The 23,282-nt window shown below is 62.0% G+C and overlaps 1 protein-coding gene across 6 annotated transcripts; it reads left to right on the forward strand.

Moving 5' to 3' along the window:
• Positions 1-645: 645 nt before the first annotated feature.
• On the forward strand, positions 646-21,576 carry PDGFA (platelet derived growth factor subunit A). Of its 6 annotated transcripts, none has more exons than XM_072753413.1 (8): positions 646-1,024; positions 2,464-2,593; positions 4,052-4,148; positions 8,548-8,652; positions 10,895-11,082; positions 18,105-18,231; positions 18,698-18,766; positions 20,458-20,596. In XM_072753413.1, exons 2-7 carry the CDS (start codon positions 2,531-2,533, stop codon positions 18,751-18,753), a joined length of 636 nt encoding a protein of 211 aa, XP_072609514.1. In that variant the 5' UTR covers positions 646-1,024; positions 2,464-2,530; the 3' UTR covers positions 18,754-18,766; positions 20,458-20,596. The 6 variants fall into 6 exon arrangements, with proteins under 6 accessions (XP_072609514.1, XP_072609510.1, XP_072609511.1 ...); XM_072753414.1 differs by lacking the exon at positions 646-1,024 and adding an exon at positions 1,139-1,332; XM_072753409.1 differs by lacking the exon at positions 2,464-2,593 and having other exon boundaries at positions 813-1,024.
• Positions 21,577-23,282: the final 1,706 nt, after the last annotated feature.

A 23,282-nucleotide genomic window follows, 5' to 3' on the forward strand; every position in this document is an offset into this window, starting at 1 on the left:
TGTTTAGCTGCCTTCCCCAAACCTGCCAGCGGTGTCTCTCTCTGGGGCCACTGAAGGTTCCATATGGATGGACAAGGACGGGCCCTCACATGCCTCTAAATGTCCCCAAGTTTTCCCTGCTTCACCCTCATCACCCTGAACAGCCGGAGGTGACTTTGTGACGGTGGTTGTGTGGGGCTGCAGCCTGGGCAAGGCCAGGGCACTGGGAGGCTGCAGGTGTGTGAAAGCAGGTAGAAGGGTGCTAGTGGACCCCCCCCCCTCTGGGAACAGCGAGAGGTTCCCCCTCCCCCTCCCCAGGTATTAGGGGGAAGGGGAGCGCCCCCCCCCCAAGCGCCCTCCCCACTCGGCCTTTGAAATGCCGGAGCCGGCGGAGCCTGGATGAAAGACCGCCCGCGGGGCTACGCCTTTACTGCCTTTGTCTGGCGGGAGGGCGGCCGCCGCGGGGCGCGGGCCTAATCCCCAGGATGGGGCCTCGGGGGCGGGAGGCATTCCCGGGCGGCCGCCCACCCTCCCACCGACCCGGGAGTCTTCCAGCCTTCGGGGGCCTCGCCGTCTAGCTTTGGGGTCGCGGGGCCCGCGTCCCCTCCCAGCCCCGTGTGCCCTTGAGGGGCCCGCGGGGGTCCGATCCCACCTGCTGCGGGTGGGCGCACCTGCGCTCCGGCGGCCGGGAGCGGTCCGGCCGGCTCAGGCCGCGGCCTCCAGCGCGCTGCTCCCCCGCATCGCGCTCCGTGCCGCGCCTCGGCCGGAGGTGGCGCTCTGTGCGCCCGGCGGATCCCGGCGTGGGAGGCTCCGGCTCCGGCTCCGGGGGTTTCTCGCCAGCCGCGCCTAGCTCTCCTTTCCCTTCCGCCCCCTCGAGTTCCTGGCTCAGGCCGCAGCCCAGCCTTCCACGAGGGAGTGGGGATCAGATACGCCGCAGCCCCCTCCTCCGACCTGGGCGCTCTCCCATCTCGGGATGCTGGTGGAAGTGCCTCATTCAGACGCCCCAGGCATCGGATTCTGGGCGGGGGCGCGTGGCCGCCGCCAGGTGAGTGCCCCGGACGCGCCCCTGCGGCCGCCCCACCTCTCACCAGACACTCACTCCCCCTCCTTTTATGGAGACGGGGAGGCAGGGGCCCTGGATCCTCACGGTGGAAAGAGGCCCGAGCGCCGCGCCGGGGCGGGGGGCCGGAGGCGGGGGCCGGTTCGCGTTTGCCCTTTTTGGCGCAGCAGCTCTGGGCGCTGCCCGCTGCCGCCGCTGGGGCCCGAGGGAGGCGAGCCGGCGACGGCAGCGCTTCTGCGGCGGCCTCCTCCCCTCCCCGTCCGATGCCGCAGGATTGCAGCTGGCACTGGAGGGTGGGCAAGCTCGAGGGAGGGGCGCGCGGGGAGCCCCGCCGGGCGCGCGGAGCTCGGAGCCGGGCGCGGGGCTTTGATGGGTTTTACTGGCTGCGTGAGCGCCGCTCGGTGCTCTCTGCGGCGGCGGCGGCGGCGCCCGGGCCCTGCCCGGCCCGTGCGGCCCCCGCGCGCTTCCGAGGTGCGGGTCCGGGGCCCGGAATCCGGGGGAGGCGAGGGGGAGGGGGCGGGGGAGGGGCGCGGCGGCGGCGGCGCTATAACCCCCTCCCCGCCGCCGGCCGGCTCCACACGCGCGCCCTGCGGAGCCCGCACAACTCCGGCGAGCCGGGCCTGCCCGTGCCTCCTCCTCCCCCTCCTCCTCCCCCTCCTCCTCCTCCTCCGCCACCCGGCGGCGGCGGCGGCGGCGGCGGCGGCGGCTCCCTTCGGCCCCACGCTCCGGCCGGCGCGGCGAGGCCCCGGGCGGGCGGCGGCTGCCAGGCGGCGCGGCCGCGGGCGCTGCCCGGCTCGGGCCGGCGGAGGGCGGAGCGCGGCGCCAGAGCCGAGGGCACGCCGCGGAGGGGCGCACGCAGGCCGCCGGGCCGCGCCGTGCTGGGCCGCGCCGTACCCGGCCGGGCGGCGGCTGCGAGAGGAGGCCGAAGGCGAGCGCGGGGCCGGCGGCGGGCGCGCAGGGCCGTCCGCAGCCCCGCGGGGAGAGCGCGAGCCCGCGGCCGGGCCCGGCCGGGCATCCAGACAGGTGATGGGTGGTGCGGCGGCGGCGGCGGCGGCTGCAGCCTCGCTCCGGGGTCCCTCTCGGGGCTGATGCCCGCAAATATGCAGAATTACCGGCCGGGTCGCTCCTAAAGCCGGCGCCGGGGAGCGAGCGCGGCGGCGGCCAGCACCGAGAACGCACCAAGGAAGAGGCCCAGCCCCCGCCCTCCGCCCCTTCCGTCCCCACCCCCTACCCGGCGGCCCAGGAGGCTCCCGGCGCGGCGGGCGCGGCGAGCGCGCACTCCCTGCTCCTCCTCCTCGCTGGCGCTGCCTGCCTCTCCGCACTCGCTGCTCGCGCCGGGCGCGCTCCGCCGGCTCCCTGCTCTCCGCGCCACCCTCCTCCGGGCCGCGCTCCCTGAGGGATGGTACTGAATCTCGCCGCCACAGGAGCCCGGCTGGAGCGCCCGCCCCGCGGCCTCGCCTCCCCGCCGAGCCGCCAGCGCCTCGGGACGCGATGAGGACCTGGGCTTGCCTGCTACTCCTCGGCTGCGGATACCTCGCCCATGCCCTGGCCGAGGTGGGTGCCACCCCCGCGCCCCGTCCCCTCTCCGACTCCCCCGGCGCACGCCCCCTGCGGCCGCCGGCGGGCCGGGGCCCCTGGGGCTCCGGGGCTCTGGCGAGCGCATTTTGGTTTCTGCTGGGGCGGTCGGGTTCTTGCTCTTCCCCACTGGCTGTTCTTTTCTGCCATGCCGAAGTGTGTCTGGTGAGTTTCCAGCGTGTTGCGTCGCTGTGCCGTGGAGGCACGGAGTGGCGCGGGGTGGACGAGTGGGGAGAAAGTTCGGGGGGCGCGGGCTCTCCCCGGGGAGGGGCGCCCCGGACGCGGCGGACAATGCAGTATCGGGGTGCGGGGAGCGCGGAAGGGGGTGTGTGTGACCTGGCGGAGCCCGGGAGGGGACGGGCGAGCGGCGGGTCCCCAGGGGCGGCCGCGGCGGAAGCCCCCCGGCGGGCGGGGAGGCAGGGTGGGCGGCGCGGGGCCGCAGCCCCCTCGCCCGGGTCGCGGCCCCTGAGCCTGGCCGGGCCGCTGGGCCCCGCAGTCCCGCCCGCCGGGGCCTGCTTACAGGTGGCTGAGCTAGGCGAGCCGGGGCCGGGCCGGGCGCGCGCGTCCTCCCACCGCCGGGGCCCCCTCCCCCCAGGGTAGGATCCCGAACCCCCGGGAGCCCGGCCGTGATGAATGACTTTCTGCAGCCCCCGCCGTGGGAACTTAGTGGAGACCCCTCCCCCGCACACCCCCACGGCGACCCCCGACTCCCGGGCACAGTCTGGAGGGAGTGGGGGTGGTCTGGGCAGGGACTGGGAGCTGCGGGAGGTGGAGATTTAACCCTCCCGCCGCCGGCTGGATGTGGGGCGTCCTGGGCGGCGCTAGGGCCGCGGCCGGCCCGGGTGGGGCGCGCGTGTGAACGGATGAGTGCGCGCGCGCGTGTTTTTGCGCCGGAGACCCCCGGCCCGGCAGGTTCGGCCCGGGGTTCCGGGGTGTGAAAATGCAAGCCCCTGGCCACATGAGAGTGTGAAGGCTGCCGTGGCTTGGGGCGCCGATCCGTGACGCATTTCAACTTGATCTCTCTGGATGTCGATTTCACTATTAAATCAGAAACTCCTCGGGACCCTCGGGACCCTCGGGATCCTCGGGACCCTCGGCGCCCCTACACCTCCTGTGACTGACACCCCGGGCGGAGGGGCCGGGGGCCGGGCTTTTGTGTGGGAATGTAAAGGTGGGAGGAGGGCTTGCTTTCTGAAAAGGCGGCCCTGGATGCGGGCCGAGAATTGGGGGGTCGCACCCGGTCCGCACCCTGTCCACCCCCGGCGTCTGACTCCAGGGCCCCCGGCAGGGGTCGGGCGCCCTGAGAGCTCGGAGGGCGCGGGCTGGGGGCGCCGGCGCTGTCGGGGGTGCTGTGGGGGGCACAGGGCGCGGGGGGGGGCGCGCGCGGGGGGCGCGGGCCGGCCGGCGCGGACGCTGACCCTGTGGCTCTGCTTGCAGGAAGCCGAGATCCCCCGCGAGGTGATTGAGAGGCTGGCACACAGTCAGATCCACAGCATCCGGGACCTCCAGCGACTCCTGGAGATAGACTCCGTAGGTAAATCGCGCCCCTTCCCTCGGCGCGCGGGGCGGGGGGTGCGGGGGGTGCGCCCCGCGCCGCCTCCCGCGCTCGGGCCGGGCCAGGCGCCGCGCAGGAGCGCACCGAAAGGTCAGAATCCAATCCCGGGCCATAAAAGCCCAGGCGGATGAGTCAGGAGTTTCTCTTCTAGTGCCCACTTTCTCTCCCGGTGGCGGCCGCGAGCTGCTCGCTCGCCGGGGGATTGTTTTTGCATTTAAGGAAAATGCTGCGCGAGTCACGGAAAGTTCAGCGGCGCTGAGGGCGCCGGCGCCTGGGCCAGGTGTGCGGGCCCGGGGCCTGCCCTGCGGGGCGGGAGGAGCCCTGGCCCTGCGCCCCGCGGGCAGGCGCGCAGGAGGAGCCGCCCCCGGGCCGGGGCGCTTTGTCATTGCGGCGCACGGCTGTCCTGTGCCTGCGGCCGCGGGCCTTTGTGGTTGCAGGAGCCCCCGTGCCTTCACAGGCCAATAAAAGGCGCGTCTTCCACACATCTGGTGTCTGGGGATTATTTTGGGGCTCACCCTCAGGCCCTTGGAGTCTAGCCACTTTAGAGTTTATTTGTAAGCGTTGGAGTTTGCAAGCCCCTTGGTGTCGGTTGCACAGTTGGAGGGGATTGGTGCGCAGAGGTGGCCAGGGACCCAGGCTGGTGGCAGCACCTACTGTGGTGTGGCCCGAAGGAAGCCTTTTCCTAGAGGGCAGAGATTTCTGGCCCACAGCTTTGTGGCCTCCTGCCCCGGAGTAGTATTTGGTGTGGGAACACCCGTGGGAGGGGTAGCTAGAGAAATACATGGTAACAGCGTCTGGTTAGGACGGGGCCCTAAGTGGGCTTGTCAGAGGGAGGCCCACGGTGGTAGAGGTCAGTTGGAACTTTTTGCAGTAAAGATTTCGCTCTCCTTGCAGGCTACCCTCAAAGGGGGGGGGGGGGCGGAATTAAGTAAAATCACATGGTCTAGTCATTTGGAAATTTGTACCTAATTATGGTGGTGGAGAGGCCTGAACTATTTTCATTTCATGCCAAGACCATTTGCTAGCAAGGCCGACGGTTTCTGTAGTTTCGTGACCCAGGAAATCCTTTGGCTGATCCTTATCAGGAAGGGGGTAGAGTTTCACTAGGAGATCAGAGTTGGGCCAGGGGGGATTTTGGTCTGGTTCCTTGATGTGTAACCCTGGGGAGAAGGATTTGGCTTTGGTTAGCTGAGGAAAACACTCGCCTACGTTCCGCTGGGCCCTGGAGGATCTGTAAAAGTGGGGAGGCCGCCTCCCTGAGAAGATTCAGAGCTATTTATTTATTTATTTATTTATTTATTTATTTAGTGGCTTGCAGGAGCCTGGCCGGTGCTGCAGGGCTGGGCCTCCCTGTGGGATGGCTTTGGGAAGCCACCGGGAAATGGGCCATTCACTTTCTGTTGGGACCATTCTTATTCTGGTCTCTGCAGCCCCGCCCCCCCTACCCCCTACCCCCCACCCATTAACACTTTGTGCATTGCAGCTTGGTGGGTTATGCTGATGGAATTCCTGACCTGGGGGCTTTTGGGCCTAGAGCCTCTTGGGGCGGGTCCGAAGCGGCCGCTAGTTCCCTGGCTGGTTTCAAATTGCCCCCTTATAAAAAGTCCTGGGTGCTTAGACTCATCCTGCCCCTCACCCTGCACCTTCTGTCACATGGTTTGGGGTCTGGGGCAGGACTCCTCATGCCTGTGAATCTGGGTGAGAACCGAGCGGGGCTTCTAGGGTCTTTTTTGCTAGGAGGCCCCTTGTGACACACATCCCAAAGTGGGTCTCCATCCTGGTCCGGCCCCCTCTCACAGCCGTGGAAGCCAGGGCAGTGACCCAGGGCAGTGCATGGTCTCTGGCCTGAGCACCAGAGTTGCCACAGATGCTTCTAGAACTTGTACTGCAGTCTTTCCCCCAACACCTGTTCTCACCCAAAGCAGAGAGTTGAAACAGATCTTGACACCGTGGAAGGTTGTAAACAGCTGAGGGGTCAGTTATCTGAGGACTAAGCTGCTCTCCGGGCCCTGGACCCCTGTGAGGTCCTGTTGGAGGCCTGTCTGGGATCTGCGAGGAGGGAGCTGGGATGTCATTCTAAATCCCTCTGTGGGCCACTCCAAGGGTGAACCAGTCCCTTCAGGTTGGTCTTTTGGTTGGAGAGCTAATCAGGCCCAGGAAGCCAAAGAGATCTTTTTCTTACAGGCCCTCTCCTCCTCCCCCATGGGGCCTTGTGATAGGACCCTGGAGGCCTCCCAGTGGCAGTTGCATCCCCATTTCCCAGATGACACCTGGAGGCAGTAGGGTTTCTCCCTCCAGCGGCAGTGAGAGCTGCACTGAGCCTGAGGATTCTCCACGTGGGGCTTTGGGGTGGAGGGACCAGCGTGTGGTCTTTGAATTTTTGGGACTTGTGCATCCAGTGTGATTAGAAGCTGGCCATTCGGTGGCAAGGAGGCAGGGGAGCTTAGTTGTCCTAGCAGCCTGGCGACTGTGCGGTGGGGTCACTGAGCACCTGATACACATATGTCCCCGTCTTGGGCCATTCATGCTCCAGCAGGACCGAGAGCAGGAGGACCTGACCCCATCCTGAGCTGTCACTTTAAGTGTCCTGAGGGTAGTTCCAGGATCTCGAGTGGCGGGGTCTGCCTCAGTCACTGCTGGATCATTTCTCAAACCGCATCCGTCAGAGGCCACTTGCCCACGGCGTGGACGGCGACCACCCATCTTGATGGGGGGCAGAAGAGGGCTTGTTTGCCTAGGAGCTCTTTCTCCTCCGTGTCGGATTTCAGCGCTGTCCACCCGCCGGGGGCTGTGGCCTTCTCTGCGGCCTGCTGGGGAGGCGAGGGCTGGTGTCCCCGCTCATCCTCCGGCTCCTGGGCCTAGTTCCTGGTGTCCGTCCGGTGGTGGCAGCTCCCGCGGACGCGTAAGGACCGAGCCGGTGGTGAAGCGAGCCGCGTGGCTTTTAGCAAGGCGTGGAAGATGGTGGCCGGTGGGGACTTCTCCCTGGACGCCGCGGGTGGACCAGCTGCTCTTGGGTTTGAGGGTGGCAAGATGGCTACCACCGGGACGTGACTCATAAATGTCACTTTTTCGTGAAAAAATGCTTCTTGTAACAGTTGGTTGATGGGAAATTCTTATTGCATGAATAGTTGTGTTCTGATCTTATTTTGGGTCTCAAAAAAATTAGTGGCAGTGGAACATTGAGTCATTTTAAGTGAGAAGTTGGGTTCTTCCCAGACTTTAGTTTTCTGAAAGAACACATCTTTTGCCATTTGTATCTTTTGCCTGGTTTTCGGTTTTCATTTTAAACGAGTGGAGGTTTGTGGATAGTCGCTGAGGCCCCGGTGGGTTGGGCACCCAGGAGGGGGCGTCTGGTCAGGACTGGTGGCCAGGACACCACTTGAGCTTCTTAGGGACGGGACAGCAGGACATGGTGGGGGGGTGGTCTGTGCAGCTGCTGGAGTCCCCGGCCGTTGGGGTGCGCTTCTCAGGACCCTGCTCATCTCCTGGGGAGCAGAAGGAGACCCCCCAGCTGGGCCTGGGGGCCGAGGCGGGGAGAACCAAGGGTGACCCCTTTTATCCAGGGGCAGGCAGTGTCATTGGGGCGGGTCAGTCCTAGTGGCAGGTGGCAGAACTGAGTGTGTCCCTCCCACCCCACCTCTCCCTTCTAGGAATCTGAGGGACCTGGGACTCCCCTAAGCTGCCCCGGGGGCACCAGGGCAGGCGAGGCTGCTCCTATGTGTGCCAGGGGCTGTTGTAGGCCTGGAAGACTAGGGTACAGCTTTGATGTTAGCACTGGGACTGTTGGTGTGCGGCTGATGGGCAGCACGCTCGCCTTCCTGCCAGTTGGCCCCTCTGCCAGGTACTGGGATTTCTGTCCCTTTACTTTCCCCACTTGCACTTGTGGCCTGGGTATGGATTAACTTCAAGAACAAGTGGGGTCCAGTTGTTGGCCCAGTCCGGCCTATTCCCCATGCCCCTCAAAGGTCAGGGTGCTCCAAAAAGATGGAGAGAGCCACATGCAGACACCAGAAAAGTCACAGCAGCAGCCTCTGCTGGTCCTTTGGTGCTGTCGGAGGGGCCCTGTCCCCGGGTAGTTTTGGCTCTTACTTACCTCCTCCAGCCGTCACCTGGGGAGATCCCCTGCCCCTTCCCCACAGGTCTGTAGCTTTGCTGCAAAGTGCAATGGGGTCGGGGGGGGGCACATTTGGGGGACCTCCTTGTAGGCTTCACAGAGGTTTTCAGCAGTTGGGAGTCTTTCATCCTCTGGATACATGGGAGTGGAGGGTCTCCCAGGGGACTCGTCTGTCTCTGGGAGGCAGGTGGGAGGACTGCTGGACAGGCCCCCCGGGCATCACACGGATGGGAGCCAGCCGGTCACTATTTCCTCTTTCTATAGGGGCCGAGGATGCTTTGGAAGCAAGTCTGAGAGCCCATGGGGGCCATGCCACCAAGCATGCACCTGAGAAGCGGCCTGTGCCCATTCGGAGGAAAAGAAGCATTGGTGAGCCCTGGGCCTGCAGGGTGGGGAAGGGGACGGGGGCTAGGCCCTCTGGAGGGCTGAGGGGCTCTCATCCACTGTGCCTCACCCCTTCGCTCCTCCATAAAACAAAGACACAACGTGTGCAGGGGCCCAGCGACTTCAGCCCTGGCCTCCCGCCTTCTCTCCGGAGGCCTCCCTCCTCTGCCGGGGGCGTCTCCCTGCCCCGGCCCGTCTGCTGCTTGCTGAGCCTGGCCTGGGCCAAGAGATTCCAGGAGAGGAGAGCCATCATAAATTCCTTAAGTGCCCGGTCTTGTCGGGGCCTGTTCTGGAGGAGGCCTCGCTGGAAAACGTGGTCGTGTTTCTTTTCCAGTTTGTAATGTGGTGCAAGGGTGTGCTGGCCAGCAGCTGCAGAGTGTGGGGTCAGCCTGCTGCATGCACGGCCCCCCCGCAGATGCCCCTGCCCACGGCCCCTACTGTACTCAGGCTTGCCTCCTAGGTTCTGCTGGGCATGGGTTTGGGGTTGTTTTCATCCTGCCCTCCAGCAGACTATCCTCATGTCTGTCTAGCTCCTGGAGGCTGCTAGGGGTTTCCTGGACTCTGGCTCTGCTCTGAGACCCATCTTGGCCTGCACTTTCTTGCCCTGGAAGCAGGGTTAGGGCATGTGATCCACTGAGTCCCATGCCAACCAGGAAAGTCCTCCTGCTTTTCCTAACTACCTGGGTGTGACCCCCCCACACACACTGCTTTTCTGTGCCGTGTGACCGTGGGCAGTGACTGCCCCCTCTGAGCTTATCTTCCTCCCAGAAGGTAGATTCTGATGCTGCTTCAGTCGAGTTCAGTGCATGAAGGCCGGGGGCCCACCCAGAGGATGTTGATTGTAGGGCTGTAGGTTTCCTGTTCTTCAGACCAGTGTCAAGTGAGGGCATCACAGTAGGCCTGTCCTGTTCCACATGGGGAGCCCTGGACTATCTCCCTGGCTCCATACTCAGTCCCACCTGGCTAGGCTCCCCAGGCCCCTCCCAGCCAGTGGGCGCTGGGCTGGGAGCCGTGAGCACAGCCCTCTCCTGCCCTGTGGTGGCCAGACCTCAAGCACCCAGCCTTCCTTACAGGGTCCCCCTTTCCAGGTGCTCCCAGGCCACTGGGCGGGAGGGGGGGGGGCGGGATACAAGTACCTTGAGTCTCCTAGGGCTCTCAGGAGGTCTCCTGGGCCCTGTGACAGGACAGGCAGGAGAGAGAGGCTGGCACCCCTCCCTGGCACTGGGGCAAAGGCCGGGCCCCGTTATCCTTTGATGACATTTCAGGCTTTTCTGTTTGTCTGCAGGGGCCAGGGCCCTGCCTCATGCTGGCCCCGGGGGTCATGCCCAGCCCTTTGTGGCCAGGAGCGGCTCCCTCCAGTTCTGGGTTTTGGGGTCCCACCTTGCCGCTGGAGGCATTGGCTTCTGTGGGTATCCCCAGAGCCTGCCCGGGCTCCCTGAGCACATGTCTGGGTGGAGGGCCTAGTGTTGGTCAGCCCTCAGTGACACATGCCTAGCTGGGCCTGGAGGGCGGTGTGGCTAGTAAGGCGGCATGTGAGGAGCACAGTGTGCCTGCCAGGGTCCCCAGGTGCAGTTCTCATTGGGCAGTCGTGCTTCTGGCATCCACTGAGTTTTGGGGCTTTGGGTTGGACAGATCGGCCTGTGCTGAGGAGCACAGAAGAAGGTAGAGGCAGCTCCTCCTGGGAGGGTGGCCTCCTGGCTGCCGGGGTCCCCTCTGAATGATCTTTAGCAGGTTTGCAGCTAGTGGGCTGTGTCCTGCGTTCTCAGGTCCCCTGTCCATCTCACGATCCCCCTCCTTCCTGAGCCTGTACTTGGAGCTGTGAGGCCTGTTGCCCGCTTGCCTTTGAGGTCCCAGGCTCTGTTTCCCTGTTTCTACCCATTCTTAACCAGCTCTGGGAGCTCCCTAACCATCAGTGGAGGGACCCCTCCACCCCACCACATGTCTGCCTCGGTTACCATCCCTCCCCTCCACCTGCAGGTCACGTTAGGCTTCCCTGTGTCACATGGTCCTGCCACAGTGCTGGTCCCTAGGGCCTCCCTGCCCGGCCCTCACTGCTGCTCATCATGGTCAGCCCACATACAGCCCTGTTGGGGCTGGGGTGTCTCTGCATGCAGAGGAAGCAGCAGCCACGTGAGGGCCCTTCAGGGCTTCGGGTCACAGGGTGGGCCTGGGTGCTGGCGGGACATGGGGCATGGCCTCTGCATTCACCGTGGCTCTTGTTCTGCAGAGGAGGCTATCCCCGCGGTCTGCAAGACCAGGACGGTCATTTATGAGATACCTCGGAGCCAGGTTGACCCCACGTCTGCCAACTTCCTGATCTGGCCCCCATGCGTGGAGGTGAAGCGCTGTGCAGGCTGCTGTAATACCAGCAGTGTCAAGTGCCAGCCTTCCCGCATCCATCACCGCAGCGTCAAGGTAAGCCCACGGCCTTGCCCAGGGGCATCCTGCAGCCAATGTAGTGACAGCCTGCTGCTCCTATTCCCTGGCAGACACATACCCACGCCCTGGGTACAGAGCAGGGTGGTCTTAGACCTGGGATGTGGGGCCAGATGCTGGGGGTGCACATCGAGGTCTCTTCCCCGCTCCACCGCACACAGCCTGCCCCGTGACGCAACAACATGGGACGTCTTCAGAACACGGGCTGTGTGTGTGCTGCAGGGGGACCCCTCAGAGCCTCTCCCCGGAAGCACATGGGAAACAGGAAAGGGTGCAGGGCCTGCTCAGGGGCCTCTGCCCTTTGTCTGCAAGTCAGGGAGGGCCCTTCACTCTGCTAGGGCATGTGTGTCCTTGGAGTCCTCCAGCACGGTCTTCCTGGGGGTTCCTCGGTCCCTGGGGCTGGGGCTGCAAAGCCAGCCCCTCCCCTCATTCTGGGAAGCTGGGCTCCACTTGGAGACCCTTGGGATTAGTGCTGGGTTAGCTGCAGTCCCTGGGAGCCAGCGCATGGCTGGGCACTTGCCCCAAAGCACTCCTGGGGCAGGGTGTTGGCCGAGGTAGGGCTATAGGAAGGTAAGGTTCAGATGACATGTGTGGGGGCTCCTTGTTCTCCCCACCTTAGTCCTGGGGGGCAATCTGCCTCTGGGTCGCTCTGGGCTGCCACACTGGGGTCTGGGTTTTTGTCTCAGTGGCTGGAGGGGTTCCTAGGGTATGGGTCTGCTCCCCTCTGGCCTCACTTGGCCCATCTGTGAAATGGATGTCTAGGCCTGTGCTGGTCCCAAGCTGACCACTGTTTGAAGGGGAACTCTTCCTGCTTCCAAAAGGATAGGGCAGGAGGGAGATGTCCAGAGCATCTTGGCTTCTCTGACACGTAGTTGGGCAGGAGTGTCCTGGGGCTGCCCTCCCTGGAAGCTGGCTCTGGGCAGCTTACAGTTCTACATATCCCTGGGCCATGGATTTAGACAGCAGGGCACTGATCTCGTGGAGATGGCCATGGCCTGCCCACTCAGCTGAGCTTCCACTGGCAGGTGTGTCCATTCTTCCCAGAAGGAAGGTTCTGGGGGTGCACCAGAAGCCCTTCCTCGACTGGAGATTATTTCAGATCCTGAGTGCCCGCTGCTGTCCAGGCTCCTGGTCCCGGAGTGAAGTGCAGGGGAGGTTATCCTAGTTAAGGACCGTGTAGCTGGCTGGGACACAGTCGGTCACGTGAGAAGGCATGTTAGACCCGTAACCCGGCTCCACCTGACCTCCGGGGACTTGGTCCTCGAGCACTTGGGGCATTGAGTAAGCAGATTCCACGGCGTGCTGCCCTGTGATCTCCACGGTGGACACTGCCCTGAAGCCGAGGATCCCAGTGCTCTGCTGCACTTGCCCGGGGCGCTGGCTCTTGCCTTGGCAGGCGTGGGCCTCCTGACTTCATGCTGCTGGGGTCCCTCACCGCGCTGGGTGCAGCTCTGCACGCTTTGTTAAAGAGGGACATAGAGACCCAAGGGGACAGGGCTGTGCCTTCCGTGCCAAGACTTCTCTGCTGCCTGCTGTGGGACCCTGGCCGGCTCTGCTTCCCTTGGGTCTCCATGTCCTTGCTTACGGTATGTTGTGAGGTGGTCTCATGAGCCCCAAGAATCCAGACCCCTGAGATCTTTCCTTCTTGGGCGTGGGGGTGGTGGCGCTCTGGGTGACAGTCCCACACTTGGGCGCTGTGCATAGGGCTGTCCCGGGAGTGTCCAGTTGGAGATACAGTGGTGCCGGAATGAAGTGGGCCTCTGCCTCCCGTGGGGAAGGACTGGGGAGTGTCCGGTCCTGGGGTTGCCCACGATCCTCTCTTCCTGGCCCACCCTGAGTGGGTGAGCGGGGCTCCAGCACAGGCGGTCGGGTTGGGACCAGGCTCTGTCCTAGGAGGGGCCCATGTCTGTCTTGGGCACAGGCCCAAAGGGCTCAGCAGATGGTGGCGTGAGGCCAGGGCTCCCCCCACAGGCCTTCGTCTGCTCAGACGGGGTCATGGTCCACCCGAGGGGACAGAGGGGCTTTAGTCCTGCAGCTGGAACCCAGTGGCCTGCTTCCATGTCCGGCGCCCTGCTCTTCTCAGACCCTTCCTCCTTTTCCCTGCCCACCCATCAGAGGGTTGGCAGGAAAACATCCGGCCCCAGACACTGGGGGTTTTGGCCGAGAAGGGACAAAAGGTCAGTGGGAACAGGAGGTCCATTGTGGAAGCCAGCCTGGCCCCCACGCCTGCCCAGGAAGCTGTCCCTGCTCCACTGGGGCTGAGGCTGAGCAGGGTGATGAGCCTTGCGGAGTCCTGGGCTGGGTGTCTGAGGGGTGCTGGGGGCCTGCTGGGGCCCCTGTGGCTGGGCAGGTGCGTGGTCTCGCCCAGGGTGGACACCTGCCCAGTGTTGTGGTTTATGGCCCTCTGGTCACAGAGAAGGTGAGGTAAGGCTAGGAGTGGCCACTCCACTGAGGCCCAGGTGGTGAATTGTCCAGTGTGCTCAGCTGAAGGCTGCCCAGTAGCTCCTGGGCCCCAAGTGTCAGGACTTGCTGGGATTGATGGCTGGCTTCCCACAGTGCCCACTAGGGAGGGGGCGCCAAAGCTTCTTGTGCCCCGAGCTCTATGATGGTCTCGGTGTGGGGCCTTCACTCTTGGAGGTTGGGCCCTCATTTGTCTTGTGGGACCTGCCTGCTGGCTGGCTGGGGCTCCTATACCCCTGGTGGTCCCTCTGGGGTTGCCAGGGCATGGCTGCCATCAGACCTCGGGGCACGTGGACCTGTGGTCCGGGCTGGGGCAACATCTCCGTATCAGCTTGCCATGCTCAGCATTTGGGGTCTGCTTTTAGGGGTCCAAGCGTGCTCGCTGACTGGTGTCCTGGACGAATGAGCCTTACCCTGGTGAGGGCTGACCCTGTCTCCTAGACCCAAGGCTCGAGGGCTAGGAGAACGAGTGGTATAGGCTGCGGGGCCCACAACTGGTTGTGTCGCGCTGGATGGGGTCGCTGTGGGGTAAACCTCAGCCTTACTGCATGGCGCTGAAAGTTGGGGGCTCCCGTTTTCTTGAGGGTGTCACGTGGGTTCACAGCTGATGGGTTAGCCGATTATCTTGGCCTGGCCCCCAGGTCTCGAGAAGCTGCAACCCAGCTCCATGGCCATGATCAGAGTGGCCGGCTATGGCTTCTAGAAGGTGGGTCTGGGTGTGTTTGCGCTCCGATGTGAGTGTGAGATCTAGTCCAGGAGGCTTGGGGAGAAATCTGTGGCCTGGCGGTGGGGGCCTCATGTGAAATGGCTCTGAGCCCCTCCTCACAGTGGGTGGAGATGCCCTGGATGTGGCCCCTGGGGCACTCACTGCCCGTCTGGTATTGTGCTGGTGATTATCTAACTGGGCCAGAGAGAAGGGTTCCCCACGCAGCCGCCTGTCGAGCCATGTGGAGGTCTGGTGCTGTGACTCTGGGGCTCCGCTTCAGTTCCGAGTGGATCTAGTGGACTCGGAGGGACTCCAGGATTTCCGTGCTGGATCAGCATGGACCAGAGCCCTCACGCCCAGCAGGACAGATTTCCCGGACTTAGGAAGTCCCCCGGTTAAGGCATGAACTCTGAGCCTCTGCTGTTTCCAAGCACACGGCTCCTTCCAGCAAAAGAAGCCCTGTCTGAACTGCCTCATTTTCCTGTCTGTAAAACGGGCCGTAATTGTGCCCTCACGGGGTAGCTGTGAGCATCGCGGTGACCAGCACCTGGGGTTCAGTAAATGCAGGTGTTTATCACAGATGCTGCTCTGCCCTTGACTCTGGAGTGGTCAGGCCATGACCTGGGGATGTGGCGCCCCCCAGCAGGGCATCGCTCTCCGTGGCCCAGTGGAGGACACTGGGAGGAGCAAGAGCTCAGGTCCTCTTTGCTTGGGGTCCCTGGAATGGAAGGGGTGACGGCATCGCTGGATTGCATGCCCTGGGAGCGTGCAGGTGGGGTGGTTCCTGCCAGGCAGACTCGAGGTGGGAAGTGGAAGGTCCTCTTTACAAGGTGCAGCTCCCACACACGGGACACGAAGGGAGAGGGGAGGGAGGAGCCTGGGGACCCCGTTTGGGGCCGAGGCCACGGGAAGGGTCCAAAGGACGTAAACATCTTGTTCTGGGGACTTGGCTAGAGCAGAGGCTGCTCTGAGAAGTTAATATTCACAGTGTGTTCTTGGGGGAAAAAATGCAGCTATTTCCTGGCCAGAGGTGGCGGAATGGCCTGGAATCCTCACATACCCCGAAGCAGGTGCAATCATAAATCGCTGTTTGTTTTTCTTTGATAAAAACGGCCCGTCTGAGGAGAAAGTGGGTTCCCAGACTGGAGTGGCTGGTGTTGGGAGTGCTTGGCCAAAGGGACTGTTTTGGTCCCTTTGGAAGGGGGTGGTTCTGGAGCGACTACCTTCTCCACCGAGGCTGGTCTGGTAGGGTGGAGACCAGCCTGCCCCCCTGCACCCACTTGGGTCCTAGTACCTGCCCCCCTAGAGGAAGTGGGTGAAGTACTTGCTGAGCAGAGGCTGTGCCCCCAGAAACCCCCCTTCCATGTCCCCAGCAGAGTCCAGGGATGGAGGGCAGCTGTGCATGGGGGTGGGAGTGTGTAGTGCTCAGAGCTGGGGTGGCAGGCATGGGGCTGCCTCTGACCTACCTGCTTGGGCCCTAGGGCTGCGCAGGGACAGGGGCTGAGGCCCACGCGGAGGGCTGGCATGGTGGCCAGGCTCAGGCCCCGGTCCTCTGCCCTCTTGGGAGGCCCACTGAGATGCTGAGATGCATCCCTCCCAGTGTCCTCAAGGGGAGGTTCACTCTGGGCCTGGGGGCTGGCTTTGCAAAGGCAAAAATGTGCTGATACCAGGGCTTGGTTGCTTGGGAACGTGGCTCAGTGGCAAGCCCCAGCTGTTCCCATACACGTGAAGCCCTGGGGGCCACGGTTCTCATTCCCATTTTATAGATAGGAAAGTGGAGGCTCTCTGCCTCTGTGTCCGCCACATCCCAAGAGTCTGTCTGTGTGTTTCTCTCTCATTCCTGTGTGGTCCCAGCCTCCCAGAGTGGCAGGTGCCTTGTGGAGCAGACCCTGCTCTGCGGCTGGGGCACTCATGCCTGAGCTCCCCTCCTCTGCCTCTTCTCTAACTTAGGAAACCCCCCAGACCTGGTCCCAAACCTGGCCTGGCTCCCACCCCACCTCTGAGCTCACACCTGGCCGTCCACATTCACACCCGAGGCCGCATTCCACTTCCCACGGCCGCTGGGCACCCGGCACCCTTTGCACTGCAGGTTAACCATTAATGCAGCCCAGTGGCCACTGACAGGTCTGGACAAGCCTTGGGGCCAGTTCACCTGTGGGGTGGGCCATCCCTCTTGCCCTGGGGGCCTCTGGCCTCTGGACTCCAGGCCTCTGTACAGGAGCACCTCTCCGCCCAACTTTCCCCTCTCCCTACTGTCCCCAGGCTGGGGGCTTTTGCTCTCCATCCGGATCCCCTCACCTCTGCCAATGGCCTGATGCCTCCACATGCTTAGGGCGTAACCCGGGTGGGCCCTGCTCCCCTTCTGACTCAGTCTCCCCAGGTAAACAGGGATGGATATCTCTGAGGGCCGTTCCCAGGACCTAGGACTGCAGCCCCAGTGTTGATATAGGTGGAGCATCTGCCATGTGCCCGGGTCTGTGGGATCCAGGGCTCATGGGAAGATGCTGGACCTCTCCCCACCAGGGACTGAGCTCTTGGGAGGGGAGCCCACTGGGGCTGCAAAGACGGGCTGGGAGGTTGCTCCTCTGATGTTATATGTTTCCTTCATGAATTAGGATGAAGTGAGGCCACCTTGACCACGCTCACTGTGTGTGTGGGCTGTCCTCTGGTACCAGCTGTGTCATAATGTGGGTGTGCATGGAGCTGCACGCTTGGGACAGCACATGTGTGTATATGTGGAGGGTGGTGCTGTGTTCCCATGATAGGGCATGTGCATGCACTGCTTGTGTGTGTATGTCATTTCCAGGACAGGGTGTGTGCGTCTGTGTGTGTGTCTCTCATTTCCAGGATAGGGTGTGTATCCATGTGTATAGTTTCCAGAATAGGGTGTGTGTGTCTGTATGTGTGTGCATGTGTGTGTCATTTCCAGGACGGGCATGTGTGCATCTGTATGTGTGTGCACATGTGAGTGTGTGTGGAGAGGGTGGAGTGGTGTTTCCACGACAGATTGAGCTGGTTTCCCTAGGCTTGACCTTGGGGTCTGTAGGGACTTGATTTCTAGGCTGCCTGGGCTGGTGCCCCACAGGCTGGACCCGGACTTTTGCCCCCAGCAGAGGCAGGGCTGCTACACTGCTGTTGTGTACCTGGATAATTTGGGCTGGCAAGGGTGAGAGTGGATGGAGGGGGCCCAGCTGGAGGAGGCATTAGTTCCATTCTGACCCTCGCCAGTCCTGGCCTCCTGGGACCGGACTGTGAGGCCTGTAGGGTCCTCATCTGCAGTTCCTAGCAGACCAGGATCCATGTTCTGACCCAGACAGCCTTCTTGTGGGCTCTCGGGGCTGTGCTCAACAGGGTGGGTGGGTGGGCGGGTGGGCGGGCAGGAGGGAGGGTACACCAGGGCCACGACCCACAAACCAAGCTCAGCATCCCTTCCCTCGCTGTGGGTATTTTCCCCCTTTAATAATCAAGTATGCGTTTGGAGGTTTTCCGTTGCCCCAGATGTCCCCTGAGACCTGGACACGGACACCTTCCTTCCTTCCCCGGGCCGCTCAGAGCTCTTCGCTCAAGGTGGGTCCTGCAGACCTCCTCCTGCCTGCACGAGTGAGCCTTCGGGTGTTGATTAAAATAGACCAAACCACAAATGCCCGAAGGTGCCTTTTTCACCTGGCAGTCCTCTGCCTTTCCGCTGGGAGGAGGTCAGAGGTTGGAGGTCAGAGGTCAGCCTGCCCACGTCCTGGCTCGGGTGGGGCCAAGCACCCCAGGACGTACCCCGCTCTCGGTGACTCGTGCGAGGCGTGGCCGAGGTGTTCACCGCGGGGCCTGTTGTCTCGGGCAGGTGGCCAAGGTGGAGTACATCAGGAAGAAGCCAAAGTTAAAAGAAGTGCAGGTGCGGCTGGAGGAGCATCTGGAATGCACATGCACGACCAGCGGCCTGAACCCAGATCACCGGGAGGAGGAGACGGGTAAGAGCGGCCCTGGGCCTTGTCCTCTCGTTGTTGGAAGGGGTCCTCAGAGCCTGCCCTCCACGCAGAGGCGAGGCTCGGAGGGCAGGAGCGTCTGGTGCCGCTGCGAATCCAGCACAGGGCCCCCGGGGTGGGGACTAGTGGGGGTCGAGGCACCTGCAGGTGTCAGCTGGAGTGACTAGGGGTGGCCGCTCCGAGTGCCCACCCTGGTTGGGGTGTAGGAGTGACCAGGAGCCCATGGCCCAGGGAGGCCCGACCCCGTCCCAGGCAGACTTTGCCCCGAGGCAGCGTGGTAGAGGTGCTGTGACCCGCTGCATTGGGCCGGCTCAAGGGCACCAGGAAGTGTCTCTGTGCCAAAGCTAATCGAGTTTTCTTCCAGAAAGACAAACACCTCAGCTATTTATTGCCTCAGGTCCGCAGCCCTAACCCTTAGGCCCGCTCACCCTCCCTGCCCTTCTGTTAACAGGAAGGCGTAGGGAGTCAGGTAAAAAACGGAAAAGAAAAAGGTTAAAACCCACCTAACGCGGCCGACCAGGTAGGAGCTGACTGCGAACGTGCCGCGGTCCTGCGGGTGGGAGGTGCACCGACTGATCACGTGGCCAATCCCTCCCGTGGCCGGCTCGCGGCTCGCGCCCTGATTCATCGGCCCTGATCGGCCTGCAAGCTTCCGGTGTCTGGCTGGGCTGTGGGTCTGCTCGCTCGTGTCCCTGGCTCCCCCTTCCGCTCCGGAGTCTCCGCTCTGGCTTGGGTCTCTTGCATCGATGGGGGAGGCCCTGGTATCCCGTGAGTGCAGTGATTCAGCTTCCTGAACAGCAGTGGGGTAGCTCTGATGTGCGTTACCTGGGATCACCTTGGGCAGGTTCCCTGTCCCATTGGACAGATGAAAGACTGAGGCTCACGGGGATGATGGGTAACGGCATGTGAAGACCGAGCAGGTCATGTCTGACAGCGTTTTATAAACGTACAGGGCTGTTGGCTACTGTGTTGGAAACTGTGTTGGTTGCTGGTGACACACCGGAATCAATGAGGGCTGAAGCGAGGTAGATAGATGTTCAGGAGCAGGTTTGGCATCCTTCAGGTATCATCAGGGACCCTCTCCGACGTGAGGGACTGGTGCTGTCTATCCACAGGTCTGCTTCATGGCTCAGTGTGGCTGCTGAAGCTCCACAAATCACGTGTACACTCTAGGTTGGAAGAGGGCCAAAAGAACCCTCTTAGAAAAGTCCCATCTGATGACTTCTCTGATACCCTGGCCATCCTTTGGTGGCAAGAGGACCTGGGCAGTGTAGTCTTGTAGGGAATGGGATTTGGGCAACCTCAGTCCTCAACCTCAGCAGTCCTGTCTGCTCTGGAAAGCCTGGTCCTTGCCTCTGGCTGTGTGTGAGCCCATGGCATCCCAGACAGGCGGTTGTGGGAGAAGTTCTTAGAGATGGTGTCTCAGAGCCCAGGTGCCGGTGGAGCGACTGTAGGAAGCTCCCAGTTCAGGAGCCGGGGAGGAGGGTCCGCGTGGGTGGGCTCCTGAAGCAGCCCCACAATGACTTCTTGCCCAGGGTATAGTTTTCCCCCAGGGTATAGCTTGGGGGCTGGTTTTTGTGTCGTCTTGTGCATCCACTGTGCCCACCAATGATTGGGCTCTGGCCTCCACAGGCCAGCCGATGACAGAGACCCCAAGTGAGAACTGAGCAGCGTCCCTGCCACCCCAGGCCCTGCTGGCTTGTGGGTGGTACAGGTGCTGGGATAAGCAGTGACCCAGTAACCTGGATGGGGAAGAGCTGCTTTTTAGCTCAGAGCTCAGTATAGATCTGCCTGCTTACCAAGACCCTCAAGGTTGTCCCATGGCCCAGGATGGTTGCCAGAGCTCCAGAAATTACAAGTCCTCTGCTGGGGCGGGGGTGTTAAAAAAAAAAGAATGTGGGGAAAAAGGCAAAGAAAGAACCATGCTGGGCCTCAGTTTCTCTCATCTGTACAACTGGAGAATGGGGCTTGCTCTAAGGAACGTTCTGTGGGATCCTAAGAACCTAGTCTCCGTTCTGCTCAGGTTGTTACAGAAAGCTCAGGATGTACTGAGGCATATTTGATTTGAAAAACGCTACAACAAATCTGAGACGTGTCACACTGCGTGTGAGTGTTTTCCCTGATGGGGTGAAGCGTGTCATCGTGGCTGCCGTCCATGTGGCAGCGCGTGTGTCGGCCCCGCCTCAGTGTGTCTCTCCGCTCTCCCCGCAGATGTGAGGTGAGGACAAGCCAGCAGCCCTTCTCCGGGACACGGATGTACATGGCGTGTTACATTCCTGAACCTACTATGTACGGTGCTCATTGCCAGCGTGCGATCTTTGTTCTCCTCCGTGAAAAACTGTCTCCATGCGCACTCGGGAGAACAAAGAGACAGTATACATTTGTTTAATGTGACATCAAAGCAAGTATTGTAGCACTCGGTGAAACAATAAGAAGCTTCCTTGTCAAAAAGAGGGAGAGAGAGAGAGAGAGCGAGAGAGCGAGAGAGCGTGAGCAAACAGAACCACAAAACATGACAAACAAAACTGACTCACAAAAATATCTACACAGTTGTCGGGATGGAGGACACCCCTGTGGGATGGAAGCGACGTGCCTCGGCGGACCGGATTTCTGTCCAGGTTCACAGGTGCTTCAGCCAGGGACACAGAACCTGCTTTCTGGAGGACTCCGGGCGGGTGCCGAGGGCCCTGCGGGGCACGTGGGAGCCAGGGATGTCTCAGAACCGCCACGGGACTTAGAAACACATCTCCTTGCCGTAGTGTTTGAGTCTATACAGAAACCTTCCCGAGAGCCTTAAGTGGATTTTTTTTTTACACCATAAAGTGATTATTAAGCTTTCCTTTTTACTCTTTGGCTAGCTTTTTTTTTTTTTTTTTTTTTTTTTTAATTATCTCTTGGATGACATTTACACCGATAACACCAGGCTGCTGTAAGTCAGGACAGTGGGACCGTATTTCCCCTCGCAGGATGCAAACAAATGAGATGTATTAAAATAAACATGGTATATCCACCTATGCATCACTTCCTAAATGTTTCTGGCTTTACGTGTTTCTCCCCTGCCCCATTTTATCTTACTTTTTAATTTAAGCCATTTCGAGAGAACTATGCGTGAACCAATCGAGTCCGTCCCAGGCCTGCCGCTCCCATTCCTCGCCGCAGCGAGGTGCCCCTGGGCCACTGTTTGGACAGAATCTAAATTCTTTATTTTTGGTAAGATGTTACGCTTTACATGTATTCAACAGAAATGTGTGTGTGTGTTGTGTTTTTGTTTTTGTTTTGTAAAGGTGAAGTTTGTATTTTTATCTAATATTACCAGTTTTGTATACCTGAGAGCCTGCTATGTTTTTTTCTTTGAACCAAAAGGAAAAAGAAAAACCCACCAAACAAAACCCATACACGTGAAAAGTGCTTTGTGGTCACATTTTTCTAGTTGCGTAACCGAGTCTAGACCCTGTGTCCGGCCACAGGGCCCGTCGCTTGGAGGTGGCCCGCTGCACCCCGCCACGAGAGCCTGCGCGCCGAGGCCTGCCCTTGGGATCCTGGAACCTGAAGGGAGTGGGCCATCGAAGCCCTCCTGCCAGGGCATCTGGCCTCTTGGAGACGAGGCCACGTGCCCATCCAGAGCAGCCAAGCAGACGATGGCCTTCATCCCAAAGGGAGTCGACTTCAGTGTCTGTGGGGCCGAGCCAGTGAAGGCAGGCAGCTCTGTCGCCCGTCGCCCACTCTCCCTGCTCCAGATGGAGGGGCCATGTGACCGTCAAGATCCTTTGGCTGCCTGTGGGGTCCCCGGAGCGAGGGCGGGGGTCTCTGGTGTTCGCGTGTTCGTGGGAGAGTTTTTATAAAGGCATTCCTTCAGCAGCACATCTTCACGGTGTGGTTTTTGGTCCGCGGGATGCGCAAAGGGAGGTGGGGGGCAGGGGCTCCAGGGGATGGGTGCAAGGTGGGTGCAGGTGGGTGCCGGTGGCCGCGTCCCCTGGCTCGCGCCCAGCCGTGTGCGGGGGCCTGTGGAGGCTCCGTCCCCGTCTCCATCTGGGCGTCTCGCGGCCGCGCTGCTCACAACGCTGGGCCGCGGAGACGTCTGGTGGTGGATGGCCAGCGTGTGATTTATGTATTTATGTTTCCCTGGGATGCTGAGAGTACCGCCCAGGTCTTTGCCCAAAGCCGGAGCTGTCTGTCCGTTAGAGCACTGGAGCAGGAGGCTGAGCGCTTCTGGGGAGGCGGCGTTGCCAGAAGAGGCCCCCCGAGCCCGGCTGGGGCTGGTGGTGGCTGCGGGGGCGGGGGTGGGTGGGTGGGGGGGGTGGGGGGTGGGGGACGCTCATGCCTGCTGCCCTGGCGGGGCCTGAGCTGGGCGGAGCCGGGGCGGGCAGGGTGGCGTCCACGCCCAGTCAGGAAGGGGCTGCCGCCCGGCGGAGGCTGCGGTCTGTGGCTGGATTGTTTCTGGATTGCAGGCCTACACGGCCCCGCAGGCTTTGTTGCGGCTTTGCCCTGCATTCCTGGCATTTCTGCTCCTGCCTGGGCCCCTCCCTGCCTGTCACCCTGGGCGGCACCTGGATGCACCAAAAAGTCAGTGCCTGCTGGGGGCTGGTCCCTTGCACTCTTGCAAGCCCTCTGCCCTTGAGCCATGGGGCTCTGTGTGCATCTGCACAGTGGGGACAGTGGCTTGGCATACGGCAAGGGTTCTGCGTGATGCACACGGAGACCCCAGCATGGACCTCCAGGTCCTCAGCCTCCCTGCGCTGAAGCACGTCACAGCTTCCTTTTTATATTTCTGGGCCCAGTGTTGCAGAAGAATAAAGCCCTTAAACTCTTCCACGAGGTGCACCTGACTGGAGACTTGCAGTCACCAGGTTGTATGTGTCCTTAACCCGTGTCAGGGGGTCGTGCCGTGTGCCAGGCCCACAAGGTGCCTCTCCACCTAGCTTGGAGCAGCTCCCACTCCGCACCCAGACTTGGTGTCCTGGTCTGGGCCAGGCTCAGACCACCTCTGGTGGGAGGCCTCTTGTGGGTGCCTGACCCTCTGGCGCTAGGCCTCCCCC

The sequence above is a fragment of the Vulpes vulpes genome, chromosome 3 (genome assembly GCF_048418805.1).
Source record: "Vulpes vulpes isolate BD-2025 chromosome 3, VulVul3, whole genome shotgun sequence".
Taxonomy (NCBI): domain Eukaryota; kingdom Metazoa; phylum Chordata; class Mammalia; order Carnivora; family Canidae; genus Vulpes; species Vulpes vulpes.

Bases quoted from the DNA above. Each gene is read 5' to 3' on its own strand.
- PDGFA (XM_072753409.1), top strand. From the start codon at position 953: ATGCTGGTGGAAGTGCCTCATTCAGACGCCCCAGGCATCGGATTCTGG. The intron at 4,149-8,547 runs GTAAATCGCGCC...CTCTTTCTATAG, and splicing joins CCTGGAGATAGACTCCGTAG to GGGCCGAGGATGCTTTGGAA. The intron at 11,083-18,104 runs GTAAGCCCACGG...TGTCTCGGGCAG, and splicing joins TCCATCACCGCAGCGTCAAG to GTGGCCAAGGTGGAGTACAT.